The sequence below is a fragment of the Halictus rubicundus genome, chromosome 4 (genome assembly GCF_050948215.1).
Source record: "Halictus rubicundus isolate RS-2024b chromosome 4, iyHalRubi1_principal, whole genome shotgun sequence".
Taxonomy (NCBI): domain Eukaryota; kingdom Metazoa; phylum Arthropoda; class Insecta; order Hymenoptera; family Halictidae; genus Halictus; species Halictus rubicundus.
In genome coordinates, this window is record NC_135152.1 from 15,911,617 (window position 1) to 15,928,838 (window position 17,222).

Genomic DNA, 17,222 nt, shown 5'->3' on the forward strand with positions numbered 1-17,222 from the left:
GTTCCGTTAGAAAACATATTTCACCTTCTCGCGCGAACCCCTGTGTCTAGCGTTAGGAATCCCATTCCACGGGGATTGAGGTTAACCGTCACGGTATCCAGAATCGTGTAACTTTGGATGTAGGTCATCGGTAATGAAAGAGAAAGCACCTTTGTAAATAGAAAACAAGATCAGCAATAGTCTTCGTTCGACCTTCCCGGCGAAACGAACGGGCAATTAAATATTGTTTCTGGAAATTGTAGGGTAAGGGACCCAATTACTGTGGGGGTGCCTAATACTGTGGCTATATTAACCCTTAGCACTCGAGTGGTGACTCTGAAGCACCACTAGAAATTGTTGTGGCACTATTTCAAAGAAATTACAAAAAATATTACAAAATATTTGTTACATTACAAATTTTGTATTTAATAGATTGCTAAACATTTAAATATTACATGTAGAAATCGGGTCAGTTTCGTATGAATAAAATGAAAACATTCTAAGACGGAAGAAAAATTGAGTTTTACAATGAAAATAGTGCCGAGTGCAAAGGGTTAATTATACTTATTCTTAAATCATCATGAATATTAAAAAAGAGATATTGAATTTTTTCATTGAAATCAGTTAATATACGGTAAGGAGCGAAACTGTGTTCACACTATTCGAAGCAACATAACTTTTTTAAAATTAGATCAAATGACTTGAATGTTATTGAGAAGGATTAGTTTATAAGACGAGGTGTAAAAAAGTTTTGAAAAAAATTTGAATTGGTCGGAATCGCAAAAGAAATAGTAAAAGTTGGTTTTTTCAGCTTTTTCATCTGAGCCTGTATTGAAAATTTAAAGAATGTGTTTGATTCGCTCGAATAAATTATATCCATGCTGAAAATTTCACCGATATTGGTTAATTCGTTTACGAGTTATAAACGATTAAAAGTGGGAAAATTGCCATTTTTCACGATTTTCGACTTAAAATAGCACTTAGAAGCATTGGTTTACTAAATAAGGTGCAAAAAAGATTTTGAAAAATTGCAATTGGTAGGTTGGCACTCCTTAAAATTTTCTTTGAGCACGTAATGAAAATTCGAAATATTTCAAATTGGTGCGCGCAGGAAAAAAATAACACGCATCAAAAGATGTAAAAATTTGTGGATTTTAAACAACAGCTGACCAAAAGCCGTGGAAAACTACGATTTTCACCACTTTCAATCGCTTGCAGCTCGTGTATAACTGGCATAGATCTACGAAACTCGTATTTTAAATTTCCCTTATTGGTTCGTATAAAAACGTTTAGAAAAGTGCCCTTTTTATTTTTTCATTAAGTTTCTTGCACGTCATTCAGTAAATCAATTTCTCAGTTTCATGTATTTGGGTCGAAAAATCGACTTCTTGGTATTTCATAAATCAAAAGTATAATATTTGAAAAACATGAAATATAATGTTATCATTTGGTCCCGGAATTGCATTACTTCTAGGCCAGCTTTCATGCAAGTATCTTAGAACATTATTAACAACATTGAAAAAACTTTCAACGCGTTTTTCCCGAGATCATATCCTCTAAACTGGCGTGCAAGATAACTGAAAAACTAATTTACTAATCCATGTTGGCCGAAGTTCATTCATTTTGTTTTACATTCCTCTACGAAATTTTAAACTTGATTTGCGTTTAATTTTGAATAATATAAACTCAATTCATTTGCAATAAAAATCGAATTTTTCTTTCGGACCTTGTAACTTTCGTAATTTCCACGCTTTTCTATTGAAATTAGGTTCGATCTCGGCGTAAACTACCTAACTTTAAGAAAAATGTTTACCGTTTACATTCCGATGACGGACAGACCACTTCACACCAGTGATGGATGTATCGACGAAGAGGATGAGAATACCCAGTCAAATGCAGTAAACAAATTATTTTCAGTAAGCTAAAACCCTAAAACTTCAAGCTCCAAATCGGCTTAGTCTCACATAATAAGTATTTAACCAAAGAAAGATCATAAAGTTCACCAACATTTATTGTAAATACACGAGACTCCCCCCTTAAGCCCTTACTCAACAATATCGAGACAAACTCGAGATGAAGATTCCGGACAGAGTCTAATAAATTTGTACGTAATTAATTTCCTTTAAACCGAAATAAAATTCTTTTTGTTGCAGTCGATGTATGTTATATAGCCTTTGGAGAAAACAAAGGCATACAACGAATATAAACTTTCTTTTTTCCCTATGAAATTCTGATCGACGAAGAACTTCTAATCGCTATAACCAAAAAATATATACTGATGCAGAGGGTTAATCAATTTACTGAAATGTACATTTTTCTTTCGATATCGTGGAAACACAAAGAAACGTACGGTGTCCTATCTTTCGTCCCTGAGACTGTAATAGGAACGATACGCGGAAGCAATCGTGTTCAGTCTTCCGGGGCCGGTTCATCGATGTTTCGCGAGAACAATGCATTTATGACAGAAATATCCGTAAGTCGACGCTAATCCGCGAGCGCCGTTACAATGTGCCGGAGGAGGCTCGGGAACCGCGAGACGGTTCTATTACGTATCAGCTGATTCAGTTACGCGGAGAGCTACGCGAGAGCGTTACTTGCAATTTCGAGGAGGTTTCTTTGTGCGGTGGCCGCGCGCCTGTAAAACGCTGAAAAGGGAAGAAACGTTGCGTTACGTGGTAAACAAGGAGACGGGACGAGACAGAGCCTATGTGCCCGTCAATGAAGGCATACGTGCAGCACACGTACATCACGCAGGTGTAACACACGTCGCCCGAAGCACCTCTCCGGGGTATCCTGCGAATTTTCACGAAACAGGTGGCAACAGCGCGCAGGTCCGACGGGAGACGTGCACGGGGGAAGACGGGGAAAAAAGAACGAGCGCACGCGTTCGATCAGCGAAAAGTCTCGCACACGACGAGGAACGCACGACGAAAGAAAGACGAGAAAACGAACCCGAGAAACACGCACGGAGAGACTCGTCGACGGCGGGGGGGTAGAATCGGGGACGAGGATTTATGATAGATGGCTCACCTTAGGCCTATAGAACCATTTTCTGATAGACTCCATCGTAAGGCCGTCGAGGATGTCGGCAGGCTCACGGACGATTCGTCACTGCGCCTCTCGCGGCCAAAGCACTTGCGACATAGCGAAACGTGCCACCGCGACCTTACCAGAAACCGTCACCACCACCAGACACCAATAATCGAACGCATACGCGACGGAGTTGCCTCCGTCGACCAGTATCACCGTCGAACGTAGAACCGTCGTCGATTTCGCTCGAGCCACGCATCCGAAACTACGCGTCAAACGTGAATCGCGCGTCCGTACGACTGACTGACGACCACGGACTGCAAAGGCGCAGCTCGCCGTTGCGCATGCGCACGCGGACCAACATGGTTGACATGACGTACACCCACGGTCAAAATAGTTCGACGCCCCACCTGCGACGGCACCAGAGTCGCTTGAACGCACTTTTTCGTCGTTCCATTACATTCGATGCCGTATAACGCTTTTTCACGGAAATGGAAATTATAATTGAATAATGCAGTCCCTATAATTGAAGTTTCCTGAATTTCTATTCTGCGATTATAACTTTTAGGAGCAGCTTTTTAAACGGTTTGCCAGTGGCATCTACGGCGACACCGTGAACCTGTTAACCAATTAATTTACTATCGCTGTCCACAGATGGCGAAAATCTATTCGCGCGCCATTCATTTGAAAGTTGAATATAAATTGAAAATATTGTAAATATGTAAATACACGAATCGAGATCTTAATCCGTGTAATATTAAATACACGAATCCAGATCTTAATCCGTGTAATATTAAATACACGGATGCCCGTGCATTTTAGTTTCACGAATATTCATGTGTTTGCATTACACCTGTATTTTAATACACGGTGATATAACATTGAACAGCTGACCGTGAATTTATTGCTGTCTCGCTTGTAACGTCAACAGCCGAAAACAAAAACGCATCAGCTGACGAACTCGAACGTGACGAACGGATCCGTGTAGAAAAATACACGGGTCTCTATATGAATCCGTGTACACGGAAAATAGAGATTGCATAATTACACGTGTATTAAGAACACGGGTACTTAATTCGCAAATACACGATTCGCGGATTCCGTGTACACGCGTCCCTTCGGCAGACGTCAAAAATCGTAGATTCTATGTATGTAGTTTCAATTATTTTGAAGACTTGAATGTTGCAACTTGTTATACACGTAACCGAGTTCGTGACAATATTATACAGGAGAGAAAATAAAAGCACCAGCGATACACAGAAGGAATTTAATAATATTTAATCGGAATTTAACATATTTTGATCTACGTGACTAGATTATAAAAAAAGCAATTAAAAATGTATGACTTTAACAATGTTAAATAGTATGGATCACAAATTATGCACATTTATATGTAAGTTCCATATTTCAAGTATACATTTGCAGTTAAAATTACAAAATAGGTTCCAACAGATCTACTTAATAGTAAAATTGTCTAAGCCTCAAAGTTGATAAGATGATACGGACAACACAATGGATTCTTATATACAAGTACATTGATCACATAAACTATGAGCTAAACAGAATGCAGTCTAACGTTATAGAAATTCCTTCGATTACGTTAATAAATGTTACCGATGCAAAACGCAAAACCTATTAATGATAATGATAATGATAAGAAGGCAAACTTATACTACCTTGTTTTTACTTCTTGAGATTCATGTACACATGTCAACGAAATGGAATGTATATTTCTACTATAACGAGTAACGAGTAGCCTTTTTTGTTACGAACCGCTACTGGAGAATTTATAGTTTAAATTTGCAACGCACTGAAACAAACATTATCTTCAACAACGCAGTTGGTCTTAAATATTAGTAAAGTAGAAATGGAACACACACCTTGTGCGTGTACTCTCAAGAAGCAACGCGTAATCTTATGTCAGTTACTTTGCTTAAAACTTTTTGAAAATAATATTCGAGAATACTCAACATTAGGGCTTTTACTGTTGCTCGGATCTACAGGATATTCGCTCGAATATCTGAGTATTCTGATACTCGTTCCATTTAGACTCAAGTGCATTAGAGTACTCTGATGTTCGATTTATATTCGTGTATCCAAGTACTTGGATACCCAGGTAGTAAAAGCCCTACATTATATCCATTACAATTCTACGATAACACTTTTAAATTGTAACTAGACTTTAAAATTTAATTCCTGAACAGCTTATCATAAATCATCGAAATGTAAATCACTATCGCTAGTAAAAATATATTAAGAATTCTTTTTTTCTTTTTTATACAAGGCAAAAATTTGCAATTTTTGGAAATAGAAACACCTTTGTGTAATTAAATTTCGTCGAACAGTTTTCATTTATAAATTACACGAGCAATAAACAGTGCGTAGCTCAAAAAGTTGTAAGCAAAATGTTCGTCGCGAGCATATGTATATTATGCTCGTCTTTGTGCAATAACACTTTGCGATCGGCTATCGACGCAACCCTCGTAATTTCGGTTACACCCCCTATAATATTTCTGACAAAAACTGTTAAGTGTTACCGTAAATACTGGTTATGTAACTACAGAAACATCTAGTGTTCAATACAAGCATTACTATACATTTCGCTTGAAAAATTCAAGGCTTTACTGCCGCAAGTCGTCGTTTCTAACTCGTCTTTGTATTTTTAATTGTAATGCACTACCACGCCTCTCGTACATAGAATCTGCGCGAATCACTAGTTATCTAAGACATCTATATCACTTGAAATGAGAGTAGTTGAGTAAGTTCTTGTTGCATTATATTACACAAATTCTCTTTTTCTTCTTTTGTTAAAATACTTGAATCGCATAACTAATAATTTGTCTGTTACAAACATTCAAAGTCGTAATTAATTATATCCGTAATTGATTGCCACACAGTAGGTAAAATATATCGAGTAGTATGATCTATTAAGTATCACCTAAAATAAGAAACATCTAAGTGAACTATCTGTATTATTGCACGTTGAAATATGTCAGGAATCATTGTTTTCTTCCTTTTTTTTTTTTTGTTTTGTTTAAGCAGTAAATGAATAATACGTTCCCTTACAAATTAAAAGCTTTCGTCTCTTTGTTGTATTGTTTTCGCAATTGTATTCAATTTAAATGTCTTACGAGACAAGGTATCACTTAAGTATTGTTTTCATACTTACTCGTTAAATCTGACAAACCGAGACTTAAGTATCTTTTAATATTTAACTCATATTAAACTTTCTAAAATACACACAGTATTCTAATCAACTCTGTTATTAAAATATTAAGTATATTCAAAGATATATCAAACAATCAGAATTAATTTTCTATTAAAATAAGGATTCTTTTCTAACTGTTTAGGCACAAAGTAGACATTTAGAATGAATAAAATGTCGAAAATATAAAAACACTTTCCGATATTTCAGTTGAGTGAGTGAAATCGTTTCCCAAAGTTTTAAAATTGCTTAAAGTTAATAAAGGCATCAAGTAAATACATATTTCTTAATACAAAGCACAAGTAGCAATATAGCACGAATTTTCAAGGATATCGAATCCAAACTAATTTTGCAACAATTGAACGTAACTGCATCTAACAAGATTTATAAGGTATAAAAACACCAACATGAAAACTCCTTCAAATCCTTTATACAAATTCCATTTGCAAACATTCTTACACAGAAAAATTCTTCAAAATTCGATAAATCACATTCGTTCTTTTGTACCAGTGGTGTTTGCATTTCTAAAATACAGATCAATACAAGTTTTAATAGATTCATCGAGAAAGAGGAAAAACATTAATGAAATTGGACTAACACTACTACGTTAAGAACTCCATTGTAAACACAGCAAGTTACTTTGCACTGTTAGACAAATCTTTGACTTTCGATACAAATGCAACGTTATGATATCAATTCCTACTGAACCAGAAAAAGTTGAAATGCATCTTGAGTGAATATTCAATTTGAAATTACTTCGATCACTTACCGAAAATAAAACTTCGAAATGTGTGGGTCGAACAATGATAGAGCAACGTTTACCCTAACGTAAAAACATACACAAGTGCCACGTATTTTAAAGGCATCTCCGCAACGCAATTTAGAATATCAAAATTTAGCAATGAGCAATGTACAATTTAATTTACTGTAATCATCTTAAAAGTAAAACGTTCTAATAAAATTCAATTTCTTTATAGATTAACTTTCTCAAAACCGATAAACCACAAATGCGGAGTGCATTCATTAATTTATGCATCATAAACTCGTTGTAACATTAACGTAATTAATATACAATAAATTTATTCCCTAGAAAACAAAACTATTCAAACAGGTAAAAATTTTACATGACTGTAAAATATTCAGACAGTTCTCACCGTCCGCTAGTTATATGTACAAATTTTGACAAGAACATACCGATAAAGAGAAAACAATAAATTTCACACTAAAGTCTTTAGTGGCAAATTTAAAATTAAAGACACAACAGAAATGCATAACAAACAAATCATAAAAGTAGATGGCACATGTTCTTCTTGCAATTAGGAAACCATAAATTAAGATGCTACCACGTGTAGCATTAGTAACTCAACGAAGCAAGAGAGAAAAAATGTTATCAACGTTTACTATCCTTCGCTAGTGAAATGATAAATGTAAGGCATAGTTTTTCTGCGACGCATAAAAACTATCGTTGGCAAGATGAAAGTCCCCTAAAGCATTCGTCGGACTCGAATGCACGCTACCCGGACCGGAGGATCGATTGTCCGCTTTGCATACTTGTTTAACTATACCCAAACTGCACTTTTCGGCACTGACAGAGCCATTTAATGATTCGAGCGTTTCGTTCGACGATGCTCAGTGGATCACTGACCCGCTGATTACAATCATCGTTGCCCATTCCGACGCTACAATTATTGTTCTGCCATTGACCACTCTGGTTCGTCTGATTGTTACCAACCCACGAGTAAAGACCCAACGCTGAGTCGACGGAGCTAACGCTATCAAAAAATACCGGAGACGATGTCTTCGAGTCTGGTTCCGTGATACGTTGATAATTATCCGAGTCTAGTCCCAAACGGTCAAAAAAGTTTTCGAGCTGAGTTATCGACCGAGGGGGCCGAGCAGGTACTTTGTTCGATCGACCGTTATCTTGACGCCAGTAACGATCGCTGATGTCCGACTTCGATCTCAGAATTGGTCGACCTCGGCCTTCTTTCCAGCCGTCGGAAAACCTGATGGAGAGATTGAGACAGTCTTCAATTTATGCGCTAGCCAGCAAGTCCAATTACACTAACATAAACGCACTACTCAAGGACACGTCTTTCACTCTAGCTAATATTACAAATTTCCCTTTCCAAGATAACATTTCCTTAAGATATTCTTTTCTGCTGGCAGAAACCAGTTTGTCATAGCTACGACAATGAATTATCTCTTTTCAATGGTACTAACAATAAGTTGCCAACTTTTCAATCAACTATTCAAGTGATAGCATCAGATAGAACGACCTTATAGATTCCAATGTTGAACAAGACTAAAAAATTTGGATATGTTTTTAATATACGTAGCTAGGTTCTCACAACAACTTTTCCTAAGTGACATATCCTATTAACTTCATTTGAGATTGTTATTTAAAAGACGATTGTAAAACTTCTTCTAAACGCAGCGCCATCTTTAACGAGCTTTAATAATAAGCTTCTGGCAGCTGAAGTATTAAGGTTTTTCTACTTCTTATACTTATATTATGATTTAAATATATGTAGTCATGCTAAAATATTAAAAGTACATTAGAAGAATTATGAAGTCGGTATTCGTATTTATGATATTTTTAACGTACTAAAAAGCGTAGATGGTGTGAATGCATACCTCGAATTGCACGTCGGACTATAATCCGTTTGACTGTTGCTACTTTCGGAGTCAGGACTGTAATGTCTCACAACAGAAAGTGGGGTACCGTTAACGTAGCTACCTTTTCTTGAGCGGTCTTTCTCCGTCGAGTGTTGGGTTGATGCACCACTGTCACGACGTATATGACTCCAACAGTCCTGAAAAAGTATTACAGTCAATATTTGATTCACAGATAACCGAATAGATATCGAGCATAGGATAGGCCGAGCGGAGCAATTGTGACACTTGAAGCAGAGTACACTTGTGCTCTCATTTTAAAAAACTACCATCTACTCCAGAAAGTTGGAGTAGAACATTTTTGATCATTTTAGCCCCTTTTTCAATCTGGTACTCTGGTATAAGTGTTTCTATGCTTCGATCATCGACACGACCCTGAACACGCTTGAAGTGTACTTGTATTATTGGCGGAGGTTCACTACGATGAGTACAATGCCCGGATGATCCTCCGGAGTCCCTCGCAGTCGCTCCGTGACTCAATTTACTGGACCCTGATGACTTTTGCGTACGACCTCCGGATGATAGTACGCTACTCGCGTCGCCCCCACCGGAACCTAACGAGCGTCGAATGTGCCTAGAACTAAAATATATTACACATTACCAAATAATTATATTGTACTTCAAATATGTTGTACTAGGATTTGTCGATCTTTAAAAATCAGTTTTTAAATACTAAGATTAATATGTAAAATTAATTAACTACTCAATTCGAAACATTAACATCTTGGCTTGAAATCGCCTCGGGCTACAATCATATCGTGGCTAATCATATTTTATAATCATTGTTTGTTGTAACTATAGTTCTTGAAGACAGCTACTATAATTTATATTTTGTACAAATTTTAGTCATTTTATTATGTCATATTATTCTAGTCCCATAAACATTAAATAAACTGAATAACTTCTGAATAAGTGTAAATATTTTGTCACTGTTCCAGATATATGTTGCATATTTTTATGAACATTTGAAAGCTGATGTGCCTAAATGGTTATAACAGTGACTAAGCCGACCCAGCTAAGAACAGAAATACTTCACGAGATTGGATCACATTGTTATCATGTTATCAATACTAATGTTACGAGGAAGAATTTTCTGGAGTGACATTCTTAACAGTGTACACAAGGAAATGATCATAAAGTAGAATGGTCAAATATTACAGTATTCGAAGAAAAGCTTTTGCAATATCTAGTAGGTACTCCGGAAAATACACGGAGCCATTAATAATAAAACAGCCGTCTATAACGTCAATTGTTTTACAACGCGGAGGATCTGAGGATGTAGGATCCACATGTCCCACAAACAAGAGATCTATGGCACAGTACACGCTCGCAGTTCCAACGATTTTTATAGCGCAATAACTCGACAGCATGTTGTCACATCGACTGAAATTATTGAAGCGCTGTGCAGTTTCGGTGTCAAAGATATAGCAAGGTTGTAAAATCGAATGGAAGCTAAAGCAGTCGTGACCCGAGCACTGGGACAGAAGAACGGACGGAGATATAGGATGCCGAGGCTCTTAGGCTTCACCGACGATTGTATGGACTGTCTCAATTCTATTTGCGTTGGACAGTTTCACTGTTCCAGTTCAACATCAGAGACTTCATAAACCTAGAAATAAACCCTGTGCATTACAAACGTTAATGAACCCTTTTAGGGCGGGGCAATCTAAAATTGAACACTCGCCCTGGACAAATACTCGGTTTGCTTTAACTGGACTGTGAAAATACAAACACTACGCATTACCAGCTTCGTTATCGCATAACGAAGTTTTCATTTCACTTCCATCAGAACAATATCCGTTGCAAAGAAGATGAATTATTGTTTTTATCAATTAGTCCATAGATAATGCAATTTATATTCAATTGCGGTTTAAGCTAATGAGTTCATGGCTCTGAGAAAACCTGACTAATTAGCATATGAGAAATTATTTATACAGAGCTTACAATTATTTATGTAGAGTGTTTTATTTAACTTGAACATCTTAAATGTCACAATTATTATCGTCAATAGAAAAAAATGAAAGAGCAGAATATGATTGAATTTAAAGGGAGCAAATAATGTGGCACGTAAACAATTTTTCTCAAGACCACGTTTTTCGAGATTTCAAGGTTATCCATGTTCTTTCTGATGGAATTGTGTATTTTTATTAGTGCCATGCGATGATCAAGGTTGAGACGAATCTAAAGTATGTCCTTCGTGTTTTATATAATAAATCAGTTGGTGAAGAAAATTCATTTCAGCAAATGTCCAAATGATGTTTATTAACTTTGATAGATTATTATAACGAATGATGTTAACATTAATTCGATTTGTTTATCTTTGTGTTCCTTACTTATATCTATATTTATTTACTTTCGGTGCTCAAGGTCACACAAAGGTCATAATATTGTAGTCCATTCGGATTGATAATTTTGAACACTCAAAAAATGTGATCTTGAGAAAAATGTCTTGTTGGCTACGATGTTTATCCCTTCAGACAATATAAGATAGGTAGGGCACCCTATGTAATACGGAATTGAGTAGTTATATTTTACAATACATGATCAAATTATTATAGTCATAATATAAGATGCATACGTTAACACGTAATTACTAAGAATTCCGGATGTTTATGATTTTATTTAAAAATTGATTGTTTTAATGCACACTCGCTCAATTGATAGCAATGGCTCTAACAATTTGATCACTCACTCTGTACACATTAACGTTCATTTAATAAGAATTCAGAGTGGTCGTGCTTTTACTTAAAAATTGACTGTTTTAATGCAAACTCCTCAGTTCATGCAAGTGGCTCTAACAATTGAGCAGCAGTATTTTCCGTTCTATGGAATGGTGCGAGCGTTATCTACTTTATGTGAATCTTTCCTAGATTAATCCATCGAAAACATGCACGATAATGAGTTGAGTACCTCCGGTAACAGACAGCGTCCCGCTTGAAACTGTGCTCCGAATAATCTGAACTAGTTTCACAATCCGGGCAATTGTTCGAAGATTGATGGTGCCCCGATGGCTTGGTCGACTTCGTCGATGCGCGCGGCGACAGGGACGCTCGTCGTCGTGTGCTCGTGTGAAGGTCAGGCAAGGATTTGTGGCAAACCGTGCTCTCCACCGACGGCGAGCTGGCGGACTTTCTTCCGGCTCGACCGGAAGTGTGCGAATGCGAGTTACTCCGGCCGAATTTGAAGCGGGCGTCTTGTTGCAAACAGTGCTGCAAACAGATCAAAACTTTGCAAAACCATCGAAATATCATTAATCTTACAAGAAAACGCATTCCAGTCGCACAAGTCGACTTTTATTAAACTTATCTGAGACATGGTTCTTAGAGAAACATTTCACGCGAAACGGGGGAAAACAACCCTTAGAGTTGATGGCTGAAAATATTTTTTGAGACATCTCTGAAACTAGAGGGCACAGAACAATACATATTTTTCAAACTTCCGTGTTATCTACTAACTAACAGCCACTAGCCATTTTTAAAAAATTGATTCCGATTTGAGGGGTGATTGAACAATTAAGTTCAAAAAACTGTTCAAAATGTGTATGTAACATTAAATGTCCACAAAAAGTAGTTTGAAAAGACTACTTACTGTCACGGAAGATACATACAGTCGGCGACAAAATTATATACCCTTTAAAAGGTAATGACGTTTTTAAAATTCGACCAAACGAGATTTCACAAGGATTAGTTTCCCAGGTAATGTGTAAAATAAATTTTTTGAAATTCCTATTGCTTGGAGTTTCCAATTATGTAATTTTTTATACATTACCTAGTAAACCAATTCTTCTAACATCTAAAATAAAAACGCAAGTCTTTTGGTGCAATTTTTAAAAAATTATTCGTTTTTAAAGGTTGTCCACTTAATTTTTCCCCCGAATGTATACACAGTGGTTTTAAACAATTTTTCGACCGCGTTATAAGGGAGTCTGCTGTAATGTTTAGAACGGGATACATATTATTGTTTCAAAGGTGTGCACACCTTTCCGCGGTCTTCGTCACGAAAATTCGGCGACAAGCTTCCCGGAGAGTATCGGAATTTCTCTTCTTGCGGAATACCGTTCGACTGCATGACGGACTGCGACGGGCTGTCGGGGAAAAACACATTCTCCTTGCTGTCGGTATTTAGCAGCCGACGTAATTTCGTCTGCAGCTGATCTCCACCGGTACTGCTCGGTGGCCCTGAAATCGTGCGCCGCTGCGGAACGGGAACCAGGCGTGGACTCTTCGGTGGCAGCGGAGGTGGCAGTGTTTGTTGAGGATTCAAAATTCCGTCCGCTGTCGAACAAAACGCAAATCCGCTCTAGAAACTCGTTCCACCTTCTTCGATTACCTGACAGGTCGACCAACTTCGACTCTTTCATACCACGGCCACAGAAGACATAAAACTGCCTCCGTAGCAAACTATTAGATTGATTGTGTTCTGTAGTACACTGTACGACGCCAGGTTGTGTTATACAATGTACTGTACAGGGTGTCAAAAAATTATATGTCACGGCCACCATAGCGTGATTCTACACCTACGATTTGGTGGAAATTGACATAAAAAACTCCCCGCAAAATTGACCTTGACCTTGACAATCAAGGTCAAAAAAACCAAAAATTTTTTTGTTTAATCGTGTTCTACTGGTCATAAGGATCAACTTTGTGAAAGAAACCATGGGTCGCATCTCAACAGTTCTCTTAAAAAATGATGTTGCATTTCTTATAATTTTTGCAGCTAACAATGCATTTGCAACAATGCATTTTTGCTTATGTAACAATTAGACTGTGTATCTGTATGCAAAATGGAAGTTTTCTGCATCAATTCTGCGAAACAACAAATAAAAGATTGCTTTTCCCTTAATTATTTTAGTATGTCAATTTTTATTGTAAATGCGTAAGATTCGCAATCTTGCAATCTTGCAATCCACCCGTGAATAGATTCGATTATTCGAGCACGTGTAGTAAAAATGGTGTTATGTCTCGGCGAATACGTTGCAGTTTTTCTATGAAATTAAAAACGAGCCACCGTGACTGCTCGGTATACTTCTGGCCTTAACAGGTTGACTGGTCCGTAACAGTTTCCGGCCAGATAGACTTTTCGCTTGATATTCCGGATGCGATACAGATTTTCTACTGACTGCGCAGAAAATAATAAAGATCGCTTATTTTTCGCACCATGTGTTTTCTCTTGTTCACCGTACCATTGCATTCCAGTTAAAATTTTTTTTTTTCGAGTGAAAAATCCATCTGAGCGAAAACGTTATGTCGAAAGAGGATTGGTTAAATACAAAACTGTGAATACATTACAAGAATGGCGTTGCTGTAGTATTTTCAGACATATTAAAATTATTAAAAGAGAAAATGCGTTTTCATGCAACTTCTGTTTCTATTTTGCGTAAACATTACTCGTTATGGTTGGAATGATATAAGACAACTGGTAGCAATTAACATGTCTGGGCAAAAATAATCAACGATAATATCTATAAAGGAGCAACTGCATGTCAACAGCTTCCAACCGGAGATCGAGCGTGTCATTTCTGTGTGGATGGCCACGAAAATGTTAATTATAATCAAACGAGCCCTCACTCGATGCGACAACGTCGAAATAAGCTACCCGATTAGACCAACGATTCGGAAGTAATACGTCTAGATGTAAGGATATCGTGTATCACGTTGGTTGTAATTACTTTAGAGCAGAAAGCGATACACAAATGTGGCTCCGGGTACCAAAGCAGAGAAATGCGGTTGCGGTGAGTTATCCGGCTCGAAGAATTTTAACCTCTCATGTCCTGGAAGAGCTTTAGTGCTCCACTTTCATTGAAACGTTCCTGAAGACTGCCCACAATTTCTTAAATACAATTTCGTACAATATAAAGTAGTTTACGCTTGTGCCCTAACGATAGTGAAATAGGGTGACCTGTCCGGTGAATGAACATAATTCGTATTAAACGTAAGCATAACGTTTACGATGCCCTCCTTGAAATTTGTAATTCTATTATACGTTCACGAATGTTTCGCTAAAGGGATCTCCTTTTCTTAATAACCTATTCGGCACTGTATTCATTTATTTAGCAGTTGTTCGAACGACATCCCACGTACACAAAGTACATATTGTTATTGTGAGATCAGTTTATATTTCAAAGTGGTTCAATGGTCTTATGTTTGCTTGTGTAATTATATCATTTACTGGGATCTCGCTATTCATTCATGAGTCACTTGGCCCATTTTTAAACATTCATAACCACCAAATATTGTTAGAATTGTATTCTGTGATGTAAGATCTTGACAATGACACACAGCCTTCTCATAGAAATAACACTCAGGAAATAACAATTTTTGAATACTAACTTCTACACGCAACTTATTATACGAAAGTTTAGTGTTAAGCTTACACAAATAATACGTTAAGTAATGAATGGAATCCTTAATCACGTCGAGTTTGATTTAATTCGTATGCGAAGGGGTTGACATTTAATTCATCAATTATGTCGATTAATAATTCATCAATTTTGTCCAGTTTTTATGTTGTAGAGTTAATCGATTTGGCAAATGATCGGTTCAAATATCTTTCACGATGATTAAGGTACGAATACTTCTAGTAATACTTGAAATTAAATTTCAAAAAATGCCTAGCATTCTGATGTGGTATTTTAATGGAGGGAGTATCTTCGGGACATAAAGGATCGAGTGCGTCTTAGAGTTTGATGATTGTGCATTAATAGCCTCCCGCGGATTAAATGATAGTACGTTTTCACTGAATCCATTGCGGTCGGCGGTTGTGGTATTCTTCGCAGCATAGTTTCCTCGCACAGGTCACGCATCAGGAAACGACCAGCTCGTTTGTCAGTCAGCGGTTTTGTTTCGCGCAGGTGTAAAATCAGACCGTAAACCATATTTTGCTGTGCTTGTCAACGATCGAGAACCCTTCTCTTTTTTGCATCATTTTTAAAGCTTCCGTTTATCCGAACTACGTCACCGCTACCTTTACTTGAAATATTTTTGGATTCCGTGCTCGTATAATAAAATAATATTTCACAATCGTTAGAGCACGAGCATGACCTGTCTGGTGAAAGAAGACTTAACCCTTCAGGGACGACGACTGTGCTTCGTACCGACTCTGACGGATAATTCGAAATTGATTAGTGGACAAAATAAAAATTGTCTTCGTTAATTGCAACCAACAGAAGCCAAATAGAAATGTCTTTCTTTCTTTAATAAATTCTAGCGAGTTGAAAACAATACATACATATTCTCGAATTCTTCTGGTCCTCCTATTTTCAAATTTCATGTACTCATTTTTATTATAAGTGCGTAAAAGCCGTAGTCTATTTATTACTCATGATCGAATTATTAGCTGCGATACATTCATGGTAACACATTGTAACATAATACAACGTCGATCATGCAGAAAGAAATTGACAATCGGTCGTCGTCCCAGAAGGATTAACATCTGAAATTAGTATTCGCAAATCGTTATTTCATTTCACGAGTTCTATTTCTATAAGAAGTCTGTGACATTCTCAACATCTCGCGTTCCAGAACACAATCCTAACAATATGTGATGTCTAAGAATGTTTAAAAATGGGACGAATAACTAACGAATGAACGTCAATTTCCAATGAATGAACAGAGGTGCCCTTCTGAAGGATAATTACACAAACAAATTTATCGTAGGACCATCGAATCACCTTGAAACACAAATTGGTCCATGTGACTCGGTCTCGATGTGACCGCTGTCGTTCTTCGTCATCGTCTTCGGCCAATAGCAACACTGCGTGCGACGCGACGATAGGGATGTCAGGATAGAGGGAGAACGTAAACACTTTGTCTAGTCATCATCTTGCGGACGGACAGTGCATAGTGGTATGCGAGAACCCAAAAATGTCGGCTCGAGAACTTTATTCGCGAACGAGTTCTAGAAAATGTCCGGATTCTCGAATATATCAGGATTCCCGAGCATGTTTGATTACTCTAGATTCTAGACATCCGCGCGATTCATTCTCGGAAATTCCGAAAGTTGATATTTAAACTTAAGGGGGCCGGCAGGCATTTGGCCTTGACTGTCACGCTATGTTATCCTGTGCCTTTTTTCTAGACATTTTACGTCTTAAATAAGTAAGTAATCAATTAAAAATGCATACCACCGTGTTTGTACATGTCTTCGCTATGTCTGTATAGAGCCCTTTTTTCGATACGAACACTAAATCTCGCGAAATTAAGAGAATCTCTCAGCGGCAGCCATCTTGTGACGTCATACTTGCTTCAGAATTCGAATTTTCTGCCGAATATTGTTAATTACTCCACGATGAGGTAGAAATTCGAAATTTGGGCTCTATACAGACATAAATTGG

The 17,222-nt window shown here is 37.3% G+C and overlaps 2 protein-coding genes across 9 annotated transcripts in view; both read right to left on the reverse strand.

Annotated features, from left to right (window-relative positions):
• Positions 1-3,349, reverse strand: part of LOC143353624 (lateral signaling target protein 2 homolog) — a 70,573-nt gene extending 67,224 nt beyond the window's left edge. For all 7 annotated transcript variants that reach the window (XR_013082186.1, XR_013082185.1, XM_076787080.1 and 4 more), the window contains exon 1: positions 3,010-3,349. Coding sequence is in view for 5 of the 7 variants with exons in the window: in XM_076787080.1 (XP_076643195.1) it covers positions 3,010-3,045 (36 nt within the window). In the remaining 2 variants the exon portion in view is untranslated. The remainder of the gene's footprint in view (positions 1-3,009) is intronic.
• A 913-nt stretch (positions 3,350-4,262) lies between these two features.
• The window catches only part of LOC143353626 (uncharacterized), a 65,082-nt gene continuing 52,122 nt past the window's right edge, over positions 4,263-17,222 (reverse strand). For both annotated transcript variants that reach the window (XM_076787082.1, XM_076787081.1), the window contains 5 exons: positions 12,869-13,164; positions 11,801-12,099; positions 9,287-9,470; positions 8,852-9,030; positions 4,263-8,220 (listed from right to left, as the gene is read on the reverse strand). In XM_076787082.1, coding sequence (XP_076643197.1) covers positions 7,770-8,220; positions 8,852-9,030; positions 9,287-9,470; positions 11,801-12,099; positions 12,869-13,164 — 1,409 coding nt within the window. In that variant the 3' untranslated portion in view covers positions 4,263-7,769. The remainder of the gene's footprint in view (positions 8,221-8,851; positions 9,031-9,286; positions 9,471-11,800; positions 12,100-12,868; positions 13,165-17,222) is intronic.